General features: G+C 38.7%; 1 protein-coding gene across 1 annotated transcript in view; it reads right to left on the reverse strand.

Annotated features, from left to right (window-relative positions):
- Nucleotides 1-9,317, reverse strand: part of LOC130234267 (interleukin-17 receptor E) — an 18,809-nt gene extending 9,492 nt beyond the window's left edge. Inside the window, exons 1-9 of the mRNA XM_056464542.1 lie at nucleotides 9,161-9,317; nucleotides 6,236-6,251; nucleotides 5,425-5,511; nucleotides 5,218-5,309; nucleotides 2,881-2,970; nucleotides 2,684-2,795; nucleotides 2,363-2,517; nucleotides 1,558-1,626; nucleotides 1,385-1,451 (exon numbers count right to left, since the gene is read on the reverse strand). Coding sequence (XP_056320517.1) covers nucleotides 1,385-1,451; nucleotides 1,558-1,626; nucleotides 2,363-2,517; nucleotides 2,684-2,795; nucleotides 2,881-2,970; nucleotides 5,218-5,309; nucleotides 5,425-5,511; nucleotides 6,236-6,251; nucleotides 9,161-9,259 — 787 coding nt within the window. The 5' untranslated portion in view covers nucleotides 9,260-9,317. The remainder of the gene's footprint in view (nucleotides 1-1,384; nucleotides 1,452-1,557; nucleotides 1,627-2,362; nucleotides 2,518-2,683; nucleotides 2,796-2,880; nucleotides 2,971-5,217; nucleotides 5,310-5,424; nucleotides 5,512-6,235; nucleotides 6,252-9,160) is intronic.
- Nucleotides 9,318-13,782: the final 4,465 nt, after the last annotated feature.

Consider the following 13,782-nt stretch of genomic DNA (forward strand, 5'->3'; position numbering starts at 1 on the left):
CCTCTAAACCTGTTTCAGGTGCTTTCTTTTCATTTTTGCCCAGAAAATCACCCAGAAATGACAATTCTCTCATCGTTTACTCACCCTTTACTTATTTCAAACCTTCATGAGTTTCTTTCTTCTGTTTAACACTGAAGAAGATATTTTGAAGAATGCTGCAAACCTGTAACCATTGACTTCCATACTATTTGTTTTTCTTACAATGTAAGTCAATGGTACCAGCATTTCAGCATTCTTCTAAATATCTATTTTAGTGTTGAACAGAAGAAATAAACTCAAAAAGGTTTGGAAACACTTGAGGGAGAATAAATAAAATAAATTTGGAATGAACTGTCCCTTTAAGAGACAACATCAGCATTTTCAGCTGTAACACTGAACCCAGCAGCAGACGGCAGCACTGCTCAAATATACAGTTCAGGGAACCGCAGAGCTTCACTTCAGCCCGATCAAACACCCGCTGAGGGTTTCTATGAGGAGTTCTGTGCTCACCAAAACCCAACCTGCCCAGTAGAACTGCATTATATTATATAATCAGAAGACAGACAGAGATAAACACTCATGTTTATGTGTGTTTTAATCTGACAGGTTTCATTAGTCTGTGCTGGAGTGACAATAATCTCAACACTGATATGCAGAGCTGCATGAAACAGCAGGATGTTTGGATCAGACACATCTCAAACGTTCCAGCAGCACATCAGACTTTAGTCTCTTCAGAGCTTTTACAGGGGATTAATCCTTCATATGATCACACACTGATGCCTTTATACACTGTGAGGGATCAATACTCCACACTTACTGAGGAGTGTTCACAGAGGAGTTACAGCAACACACACTCTCTCACAAACACATGAACATGTGCAGACGGACACACACTCTCTTACAAACACACACTTCAACATGCACACACACACTCTCTCTCACAAACACAAACACTTCAACGTGCACACACACTCAGACACACTCACACCCTCACAAAAAACACTTCAACATGTGTGTGCACACTCACCCAGGAGCACTCTCTCTCTCTCTCTCTCTCTCTCTCTCTCTCTCTCTCTCTCTCTCTCTCTCTCTCTCTCTCTCACACACACACACACACACACTTGTACAGTTGTCCCCATAAGGATCCACTTGTGTCTTTATGGGGACCTCCCACAGCTGTTGTGATGTTCTGACTGTATATTCCTTCATCTGTCCCTAAACACACACCTCTGCAGTATTTTACATTCTCTAAATAATTCATTCAGTCTGATTTATCAGCACTTTTCCTCATGAGGACCAAAAAAAACATCCAAATATACTGGTTTTGCTATACTCATGGGGACATTTGGTATACAGGGTACTGTACACACACACACACACACACAGATGCAGAAGCGTGACTCACGTGACAGGATCCTGTCTTTTAAGGGACACTCTGTTTTCCGTTTGACATCGACGCCATCAAACCACAGCTGTAAACACAGTATAATGCTGATGTCATGCGTTTCTAAAATGCCAAGAACACACACACAGACACACGCACACACACACACACACACACACTGAAGTGATGCAGACCTGAACACACACACATGGCACCAGATGAGGGAAGCTCAGGTTCACTGTTGGACGCTCCTGTGGGTCAACCTGAAACACAAGCACTGTTTCTCAAGATACTGATGAACAGTTGTATTAGCTAATGTTAGCCAAGGTTAATAAAGACTACCCAGCCAATGACATGGCTTGGGTGTGTGTGCAGAGTGAAAGTGTACAGTAGTTTCTCCTTAAACGTGCCCAAACCACTAAACATTCTTATTAACCTTTAACCTTTAAATGACCCATATGTCAAAACTTTTCATTAACCTTAACCTTCAAAACAACCCAAACCTTTAAACCATTCGCCGACCTTTAAAACGACCCAGACCACCACTGAAACAGCTAGTACCTTTTGCTGTATTTCCCCTCAGCAGCAGTGTAGGGGTGTTCATAAGCCTGTCATGAGCCCTTTATAAGCATGACTCATTCATAACGCCACATGACATCATGTTTATGACAGATTTATGATCGTCTTGGTAACGCCAAGTTGTCATGACAACAAGAAAAAAAGGCTGTGATGTATTTGTTTATGTCAAGTTGTCACAACAAACAACATCATCTTTGCATGTAATTGTGATAACGGAGTGAACGACACTTAATAACAGCAGTTATAAACATCTCATTCACATCCTTGACATGATTATAAAGGGCTTATGACAGGCTTATGAACACCCCTTCGACTAAAGTGTTACCGTCACAGTGGTTAATGTCAGCTAGAGTACAGTGGTTCTGAAGCTCAGGTGTGTGTGTGTGTGTGTGTGTGTGTGTGTGTGTGTGTGTTGTTTACCTGGCCGTGGTGTTTTATCTCCACACACTCAGCAGACGAGTGTTTGTAGCACAGGCTGATCTTGGTGTTCTGCTGGGTTTTCATCAGTAAACTGAAGCGTTTCTCCTGCTCATCCACTGTGATTCTGGCTTCAGGAACAGGTTCCTCACGCTTTGCTGAAACACACACACACACACACACACACACACGCACACACACACACACACACGCACACACACAGACGAGGTGATTCTAGATGTCATTTGCTGTTTATCATTCGAGTTTAAAGGAAAACGACACACACACACAGACAGACAGACAGACAGACAGACAGATGGACACCTGTGTGCTGGACGGTGTGTGACGCAGTGATGAGTGTCTGGTCATTACTGTGAGCAGAGACTGAGACAACAGATCCAGACGGAGCTGAGAAACAGTTATAGCGCAGGATCCACTGGAGGACGACAGAGAGACAGAAACATGGTCAGAAACACTGCACACACACACGCTCTCACACACACACACAGACGGTCACTTACGACGGCCTGCTGGGACACTGCGCTCGCTTCATTCATCTGGAGTTTAGTTCTGTACGGCTGAAAAAACGGATCCCCAGCACTGCTGTTCCACTGGAGCAGGAGAAAACACACGTGGATCAGCTGTTCACCTTAAGACTAACAACGTTAGCTGGCTAAATAAACAGTGTAAACGTTCATTTACTTCATGTACTTTCATAACAGTGTGACTTTCATGTTTCAGTCTGGAAAAACACACATGAAGTGAAACAGCAGGAGAGAAGCACTGCTCTGGAGCAAAAACCCAACTGTGACTGAACGTGTGACACATTTACACTCAACAGAGCAAACACTGGAGCTCTGTCGGCTTACTGGAGGAACAATCCAGACTCAGAACCAGACAGAAACAGCTTTACCACACTGAACACTGGGCTATGCTTATGCTAGTGTTATATTAGCGTTAGAGTTATGTTATGGTTATGTTTGTGTTGTTATTTTTATTTTAGTGTAATGTTATTGTAATGTTAGTGTTATACTACAGTTATGTTATGGTTATTGTAATGTTAGTGTTATGTCAGTGTTGTTATTGTTATGGTTATGTTATTGTTAGTGTTATGTTAGTGTTATGTTAGTGTTATGTTAGTGTTATGTTATGGTTATGTTAGTGTTATGTTAGTGTTATGTTAGTGTTATGTTATGGTTATGTTAGTGTTATGTTATGGTTATGTTATTGTTATGTTAGTGTTATGTTATGGTTATGTTAGTGTTATGTTAGTGTTATGTTAGTGTTATGTTATGGTTATGTTAGTGTTATGTTATGGCTATGTTAGTATTATGTTATGGTTATGTTAGTGTTATGTTATTGTTATGTTATTGTTATGTTAGTGTTATGTTATTGTTATGTTATGGTTATGTTAGTATTATGTTAGTGTTATGTTATTGTTATGTTAGAGTTATGTTAGTGTTATGTTATTGTTATGTTAGTGTTATGTTATTGTTATGTTAGTGTTATGTTAGTGTTATGTTATTGTTATGTTATTGTTATGTTAGTGTTATGTTATGGTTATGTTAGTGTTATGTTATTGTTATGTTAGTGTTATGTTATTGTTATGTTATTGTTATGTTAGTGTTATGTTATGGTTATGTTAGTGTTATGTTATTGTTATGTTAGTGTTATGTTAGTGTTATGTTATTGTTATGTTAGTATTATGTTATGGTTATGTTAGTGTTATGTTATTGTTATGTTAGTGTTATGTTATTGTTATGTTAGTGTTATGTTATGGTTATGTTAGTATTATGTTATGGTTATGTTAGTGTTATGTTAGTGTTATGTTAGTGTTATGTTAGTATTATGTTATGGTTATGTTAGTGTTATGTTAGTGTTATGTTATGGTTATGTTATTGTTATGTTAGTGTTATGTTATTGTTATGTTAGTGTTATGTTAGTGTTATGTTATTGTTATGTTAGTGTTATGTTATTGTTATGTTAGTGTTATGTTAGTGTTATGTTATGGTTATGTTAGTATTATGTTATGGTTATGTTAGTGTTATGTTAGTGTTATGTTATGGTTATGTTAGTGTTATGTTATTGTTATGTTAGTGTTATGTTATTGTTATGTTATGGTTATGTTAGTGTTATGTTAGTGTTATGTTATGGTTATGTTAGTATTATGTCATGGTTATGTTAGTGTTATGTTATTGTTATGTTAGTGTTATGTTATGGTTATGTTAGTGTTATGTTAGTGTTATGTTATGGTTATGTTAGTGTTATGTTAGTGTTGTGTTATGGTTATGTTAGTATTATGTTATGGTTATGTTAGTGTTATGTTATGGTTATGTTAGTGTTATGTTAGTGTTATGTTATGGTTATGTTAGTATTATGTTATGGTTATGTTAGTGTTATGTTAGTGTTATGTTATGGTTATGTTAGTATTATGTTATGGTTATGTTAGTATTATGTTATGGTTATGTTAGTGTTATGTTATTGTTATGTTAGTGTTATTGTTATGTTATGGTTATGTTAGTGTTATGTTATGGTTATGTTAGTGTTATGTTAGTGTTATGTTATGGTTATGTTAGTGTTATGTTATGGTTATGTTATGGTTATGTTAGTGTTATGTTATGGTTATGTTAGTGTTATGTTATTGTTATGTTATGGTTATGTTAGTGTTATGTTATGGTTATGTTATTGTTATGTTAGTGTTATGTTATGGTTATGTTATGGTTATGTTAGTATTATGTTATGGTTATGTTAGTGTTATGTTATGGTTATGTTATTGTTATGTTAGTGTTATGTTATGGTTATGTTATGGTTATGTTAGTATTATGTTATGGTTATGTTAGTGTTATGGTCAGACATACCAAGAGCAGTGTGTTTTTTCTCCTCATGATCAGTGTGTCTGATTTCCCCATCTCAGGGTTAATGAAGACGATCTCCAGAGTTTCATTTGACACTGCAGAGAAGAACACAGGAGCGGTGAATGGAGGAGTGAAGAATGAGTGAAGATGAAGAATGAAGAAGAACGAAGATGATGAAGATGATGAATATGAAGATGATGCTGTACGTACAGAGAGGCCTGATGGAGAGTCGAACACGAACACACACCTCCTGATCCAAGAGGACCGTCTGCAGCTGCAGCTGAGGGAGATCAGCATCTGTCCAACACACACAGACAGATACACACACACACACACGTTACAACAACAAACACACGTTACAAGAACAAAAACACCCATCACAAACATCGCAAACAAACACACGTTACAAGAACAAACACGCACATCACACACACACACACACACACACACACCCATAACAAAAATTACAAGAACAAAGACAAACATCGCAAACACACACATGTTACAAGAACAAACACACACACACACACACACACACACACACACACACACACACAGCCCCTATACAGTGTTTATCAGCAGCGTTTAGGATCAGTGTGAGATGATCCACAGTGCAGATGTAAATGAGAGAACAGCCACTGATGCAGGATCAGCTGAACAGAAACACAAGAGCAGATCTGATGAAGGACTGAGATCAGGAAACCCCTCAGCACCTCACAAACCCCTACAGTAAGAGTCAATGAGAGAAACGACACGTCCTGCAGAACACACACCGCTTCAACATGACAATAACAGCCAAACGCATTGATGCTATTATCAGTTGATGGAGATTATTCAGCTCAGTACAAATCAAATGTACTCAAATGTGATTATCTGTAGAGTTGAGTAATGTAAAGCTTTATTAATCATTCAGCGAAGAGTACAATGTGTGTTTTCACATATCTATAGTTGACATGTCAAACACTGAAGATTGCCAAAACAATGAAGACATTGTGAACTGAGGGATTGTGCAACGACTTACCAACATCACTCCATTCCTGCAGAGAGAGAGAGAGAGAGAGAGAGAAGAGAGAGAGAGGGGAGAGAGAGAGAGAGAGAGAGAGATTAGTGTTTCAGAATATAATAATCTAATAGACAGACACTGCAGTGTGTGTGTGTGTGTGTGTGTGTGTGTGTGTGTGTGTGTGTGTGTGTGTGTGCATGTTTTTTTTATGCATGTGTGTCTGTGAGCATCATTTGCCTTAAATGATCATTCATTCATTCATTTTCCTTCGGCTTAGTCCCTTTATTAATCAGGGGTCACCACAGCGGAATGAACCGCCAACTATTCCAGCATATGTTTTTATGCAGCGGATGCCCTTCCGGCTGCAACCCAGTAGTGGGAAAAACCCATACACACACTCATACACTACGGCCAGTTTAGTTGATCAGTTCCCCTATAGCGCATGTGTTTGGACTGTGGGGGAAACCGGAGCACCCGGAGGAAACCCACACCAACACGGGGAGAACATGCAAACTCCACACAGAAACACCAACTGACCCAGCCAGGACTCGAACCAGAGACTTTCTTGCTGTGAGGCCACAGTGCTGACCACTGAGCCACCGTGCCGCTCATTGTTGTGCATACATGTATTAATTCCGACAGTGAGCATATAACTCGTGTGTGTGTGTGCTTTATGTAGTACTGTATGAGCGTGCTGTACATTCAGTTTAATCAGCACTAATCGCTCACAGAGAAAACACACAACGCTGACCACATCAAACACACAACAACATGTCTGATGTGCTCTTTCCACAGTGTACACTGATGATGACGCAGAGCGCTGGAGTGTTTACCACACATTACTGGAAACACTGAACAGCTAACAGTCTCTAATGCACCATCATGTACAGCTGTATCAAAATCACACACACACACACACACGCACACGCACACACACATACGCACACACACACACACACACACACACGCACACACGCACACACACGGCTGATTCTACAAGTCTACATTTTCTTCTATTATTTACAATATTCTTTACTTTGTTTCTTACTCTATTCTTCTACTTCTATTATTTTTCAAAAACAACAATTAAATTAAACAGTTTTAAATAATAATAATAATAATAATAATAATAATAGCACAAATGATATCAAGTTATCTCTAAAATTAATGTGTGTGCGTGTGTGTGTTTGTAATGATGTGGTAACTGCACTACACCTGTTAATAGTTATAACTATAGTCAAATAAAGTAATTACTAGTTAAAATATAGGAGTATTGGAGGGAGTTTTACACTTCATAACCTTTAAAGGAATGTTTGATATTTCAGCTTTAATGTAATCCTAAACTCAGCCAATCAGGGTGCTTGCTGAAATTATCATTTTACCATATTTTTAAGCACACTGGACACACAGTTTTACATTAGCAGCTCATTTACACTATTGTCACCTCACTACAGATCTTACTATATAGTAAAGCGGACACAGTAATAAGGATAACTAAATACTATACTAATGAGACTGTTTACCACACTTTAATGTAGCTTTAAACATATAATACATTAATTACTACAGTTTAGCAATTTACTATATAAATACTATAGTATGCAGCAGTAAGATGAACTGAATACTAAAACATACTGATATACGACTTTAGAAAATACTATAGTAAACACTGTGGTGTTTTTGAACCATACTATAACGATCTGTTGTGGTGATTCTACAGCTGCTATGGTAACACAACAACTACACTAATCGATCTGTTGTGGTGATTCTACAGTTGCTATGGTAACAGGACAACTATACTAATTAAACTGTTGTGGTGATTCTACAGTTGCTATGGTAACACAACTATAGTAATTGATCTGTTGTGGTGATTCTACAGCTGCTATGGTAACGCAACAACTACACTAATCGATCTGTTGTGGTGATTCTACAGTTGCTATGGTAACAGGACAACTATACTAATTAAACTGTTGTGGTGATTCTACAGTTGCTATGGTAACACAACTATAGTAATTGATCTGTTGTGGTGATTCTACAGCTGCTATGGTAACGCAACAACTACACTAATCGATCTGTTGTGGTGATTCTACAGTTGCTATGGTAACAGGACAACTATACTAATTAAACTGTTGTGGTGATTCTACAGTTGCTATGGTAACACAACTATAGTAATTGATCTGTTGTGGTGATTCTACAGTTGCTATGGTAACAGGACAACTATACTAATTAAACTGTTGTGGTGATTCTACAGTTGCTATGGTAACACAATTATAGTAATTGATCTGTTGTGGTGATTCAACAGTTGCTATGGTAACACAACTATAGTAATTGATCTGTTGTTGTGATTCTACAGTTGCTAAGGTAACAGAACAACTATAGTAATTGATCTGTTGTGGTGATTCTACAGTTGCTATGGTAACACAACAACTATACTAATCAATCTGTTGAAGTGATTCTACAGTTGCTATGGTAACACAACAACTATATTTATTGATCTGTTGTGGTGATCATACAGTTGCTATGGTAACATGACAACTATTGTAATATAAACAAATGGCCCAGTACTGCCGTTGTCTACAGCTGTAGGGCACATTATACTATACAGTACACCACATTTACTGCAGTAAAAACTAAAGTACACTACAGTATTATTATAGTTGTAAATAGCTACTAAACACACTTTACTTTAGTATTGTACAAAAACACTACAGTATTTACTATGAATTACTAGAGTATGGTTCCATGTGTGTATAGGCTACTACAATTTACTACATGTTACTACATTAAATCAAAAAGTACACTATGGTACATTTAGTGTGTATACCAGGAGAGAGAGGGTGTGTGTGGGATGTGTTTAGATGTGTAGGCGCGCTGAGTGTGTGTGTGTCACCTGTATGGCTCTGAGCGTGTGTGTGTGTGTGTGTGTGTGTGTGTGTGTGTCACCTGTCGGACTTTGAGCGCGTTGTGTCGGCTGATCTTCCTCAAGCTCATGGAGATCTCCAGCAGCAGCAGCAGCAAAAGCAGCCGAGCGACGGAGAACATGCTGAAACACACACACACACACACTCACACACTCGAGCACCTCTAAGACTCTACACACACACACTCACTCTTCAGTCTGGAGGAGGAGGAGAAACGCGAGAGTGACGCAAAACTCCGGAATCGATCAAAAGGTCACCCACTTCCGCCTTAAAATACCCAAATACAGGCAAGAACACACACACATGGGAAAATACTATAGTGATTTATAAAGTACAGTGTTTTTGACCCATTCTATATTAAAGTGTGTATATATATGTACATTTTCCCCAAATGTGCTACTTAAATACACTTCATATAATGACACAAATGTGTGTTAACACACTGAATTTAAGTGTAGTCAGAAACATTACACCAAATATTCAGATTATATTCATAACTCCATTACTTTAAAGAGCTGTGATCACTTTATACACTAATTCTGTTTAGATTTTCATGAAAAACACATTAGAAATGAAGTGAAATTGGTGATAATTGTGCTTACAGTAAGCAGTGTTTCTGTCTCTCAGCACACGCTACTGTCCAGCACTAAAGGAAAATCTCTGGATTAACAAGAACTCAGCTTGATACAGGCACAGGAAACAAGTGTACATCAGTATATTATTCAGAAACAGACACTATAGGCTAGTCCGTACAGCACACTGAATAAATCTACACTATACTTCCAAAAACTCTTTAAAAATTCAGTGTTCTCTCTCTGTTTAACCGGTGTTACCTCAATGGTTATACTGATTTTACAGTGTTAACACTCTCATGTGTCACTGATGTTACACTTCTTCTCTAAACTAAACAATGTCTTCAAGAATTGATTATAAGCCCAATTCACTCACTTAATCAGTTCTATTATATTCACCCACAGCATGTATATTTGACTCAACACATGAAGTTGTAGCTGACGTGTTTTAGCATGTTGTGTAGATGTCTGAGTAGTGTTTCCCAACCCTGTTCCTGGAGGCTCGACAACAAAACACATTTACTGATCAAACACACCCAAATCAGCTCCTCAGAGACTCCAGCACCTGAAATTACACGCTCATATCCATTTAAACATGTTCCTAGTATGTTTATCAAAGTGTTAGCATGTTCTTAGAATGTTGCTAACAATAGTAATGGAGCAAGCATGCTACTAGATTGATTTTGAATGTATAAAGCATGGTTTACCACACGAGTAGCATTTCACTAGTCCCTAATAAATAAGCTTTACTGCAGTAGACATTGAAGGCATATGGAGATGTTTGCTGTTTCTGTGCTATGAAATGCTCTAAACCCAGATGTGTCTCATAGTAACATAGTTGAGTAGACAGGACTTTTTGTAGTATCTCTGATGGGAAAGGCTTTGAAATGGGTCTTTAATTTGCTAATTCGTTGGGATCAAGCTGAGTATTTTAATTAGAAGCTTAATGAAAGCTAGTTTAAGAGCTTCAGGCACATATTCTAAAAGCAGGGATGAGTTCAAATGTTAAGAACGGGTTCTGGAAGTTCTGACAATAATCTGACCGGTATAAGATCCAGATGTTGTTGATTTGGAGGAGTTCACCAGTTTAGACAGTTCTTCCTCTCCTTCTGCTATTGACGCTCTACATTGGGACGATGCTGTAGGAGGCAGATTATTGGAGCTTATTTATCACTGATATCATCAATCTTGCATGTGAAATAATTCCTGCTGTGTTGAGAAACGCTTGCTGATGCTTTATTTTTAATATCATCTGCATAATGTTTTAATGATGTCTCCTATCGGCATGTAAAAAGCAAGGGATCGAGAACTGAGCCTTGTGGCACACCACAGTGGTTCCAATAGACCTGATCCAAACCAATGCAGTTCCAACATAAACATGATCAAACGCATGACTGTAGCATATTTAACATCTTTAGCATGCTATTGCTATAATGCCGCTCGCTGGATTTAATGTTGCACGCTTTAGTGCTTCATTAGCATTTAGCCATTCATGCTTTATTAACCCAGCGAGTGCTGTTGATCAGCCGTGATGTACGCAGTGGCGAGCTGTGATAGCATCTGCTGGTCTACCGAGCAGGCGTACAGTATCTGTAGCTGTGGCTGCGCTGGTCTGTTATCTGCTCGTCTACACACTGCAGATGCTAACGTGAGAGCGAGAAGAGCTGCTGCTCACCTCAGACTGATCTCTGATAACATGCACATCAGCTCTTTCCTGGGGAAGTCTTTGAAGATCACGACTGAAGACAAAGCCTGAAGCACAAAAAACAACACTCACACTGAAGAAATGCACTTCTGACTTGAGTTTCTGCTCCAAATATCTAAAGATTCTTAAATCAAGAAGCATTTTATCGACAAGCACGAAATATAGTCTAGTTCTCCACAAATATAGAGTCAAAATGAAGTGAGTTTCTCCTTAAAACATGCTAAATAATCTTGTTTTTGCTTCCCCCATTGCCCCACTCTCTTCATTTTGACTCTTTATTTCTGGAAGCGACACTATCTTTCTTGCTTGTCTAATAAAAGCTCCTTGATTTAAGAATCTTTAGATGTCTGACTAGAAATAAAACAAACTATAGGTAAGATAAGCATTGTTTTTTGGCAGATGTCCATGGCCAGAGGTCATTGTTCTCTCTGACACACACACACACACACACACTGTTCTTAGATGACGCCTATATAAGATTACACTGTGGCAGTCTGAGCTGTTTGTCTAAGCTAACACATCTGGGCTTTACAGTGTGTGTGTGTGTGTGTGTGTGTGTGTGAGTTCAGTGCTGCATCTGAACATATATTGTGTGTTTTTAATCATGTGATAGCTGGACACGACTCATATGGTCTTTATAGCACCTTGTGCAGCATATCTGATATTTACCGTCCTGAATATGAGCACTGTGAAGGAAACAGCTCTGGTTAAATATTTGCACAGGAGCACGGCTCATAATTCAGCGTCTGTGAGTTAATGAAAGGAACAGGCAGTAATTACAGCCAAAGCTGGAGGAACTCAAACACAGATGGACAAGATGACGGAGGTGTGTGTGTGTGTGTGTGAGCCACAGGAGGAAGAACCTGTCCGACAGGGGTGTGTGTGTGTGTGTGTGTGTCAGGACTGAGCTCTGTTTCACCTCCTGCTTTTATTTCTGACATCAGTGGAGTCACACTTCATTATTTCACACTGTTTACAAGCAATCCACCAACCTTAAACTGCAGGGTTTAGCAGTAAGTTGATGAAGGATTAATAGAAGTGAAGGTAATGCTGTGTATTTCCTCCACAGGGAAACCAAATGCTGAACAGAACGCTAAAGCTTTTCACTTATGATAATGCTTTCATTAAAACCTTCAGCTCTAAATTACAGATCACTTTAAAAAGAAGGACGGGTTTTGGCAGCACTGTGGCCTCACAAGAAGTAGATCGCTGGTTTGAGTCTCGGCTGGTGTTTCTGTGTGGAGTTTGCATGTTCTCCCCATGTTGGCGTGGGTTTCCTCCGGGTGCTCCGGTTTCCCCCAGTGTGAACATTACTGGACAACAGGACATTTATCACCATGTACTGAAAGCAGCAGCAGATAGTTCAGCTCAGATCTGGAGAATACAATAACCCGTCTGAAACTGAACTCTAGAACTGAGACTCAGAGCAAAGCAACACACATCAGTGATTCAGCATCTACATTTACTCATGTTCAAGAGCTTTAATATGTATTGATTAGATTATAAAGCTGAGCGTTGTGCTGGAGTGCAGTGAGTGCACTATTCTGAGCTTCTGAATGGCTGGATTTACACTTCTGTGGTGTTTCTAAACTGCTCATCACTGCGCATCTCCTCATGTAGCGTGTTGTTAGGACACGGGCAGGCCCAGATTAAGAATTCAGAGCCCCCTGGGCACAGTGTCTTGTAGACCCCTGACCTGGCCGCTATAGTTGAATTAAAAAATAAGATTAATAAAATATTTTTTAATCAAATAAATCTATAATGTATTGTCCGCACTTTTAAAATCAATGATATACAGTATATATATATTAGTCGTCTACAAAGATTTAACTCATTTTAAAGCATTTATAGCACACTGAAAATAATATACTAATAAAACAAGTGAAAATTAATGGATGTTAATATACTTGTTCAAGTTCACAGAAGCAGTACTAAAACTGATATTTAATGTGTAACTTCTACACACTTATACTGCACATGATTTAGATATATCACCTCTCCAATTCAGCTCTATGAATCTGAGTCCTCCAGAATACACACACTTATTGATGATTTCTACTTGTCTTCCTCGTGATGAAGAGCAGGTAAAATCTGATATGTAGTGGGGGATAATAGAAGAATGTGTTCATCAGATGCTGGATTCGGACCGGGATCATGATCGATCGTGTCAAAAGATGTTGCCATGCGCTTTATGAGCGACGCCACTCACGCTGCTGTCGGTTGCGCTCTTTAGTTATGTTGTCTCTGTCGCTCAAACAGTGATGGGCGAGAATCACTCAACTAGCTTATTCCAACAAAGTGTTTGCACTTAGCCTAAATAGACACTCCAAAATCTGCATTTTTCCCCCCTCGCAGCGGCCCCAAGTT

The sequence above is a fragment of the Danio aesculapii genome, chromosome 8, assembly GCF_903798145.1.
Source record: "Danio aesculapii chromosome 8, fDanAes4.1, whole genome shotgun sequence".
Classification (NCBI taxonomy): Eukaryota; Metazoa; Chordata; class Actinopteri; order Cypriniformes; family Danionidae; genus Danio; species Danio aesculapii.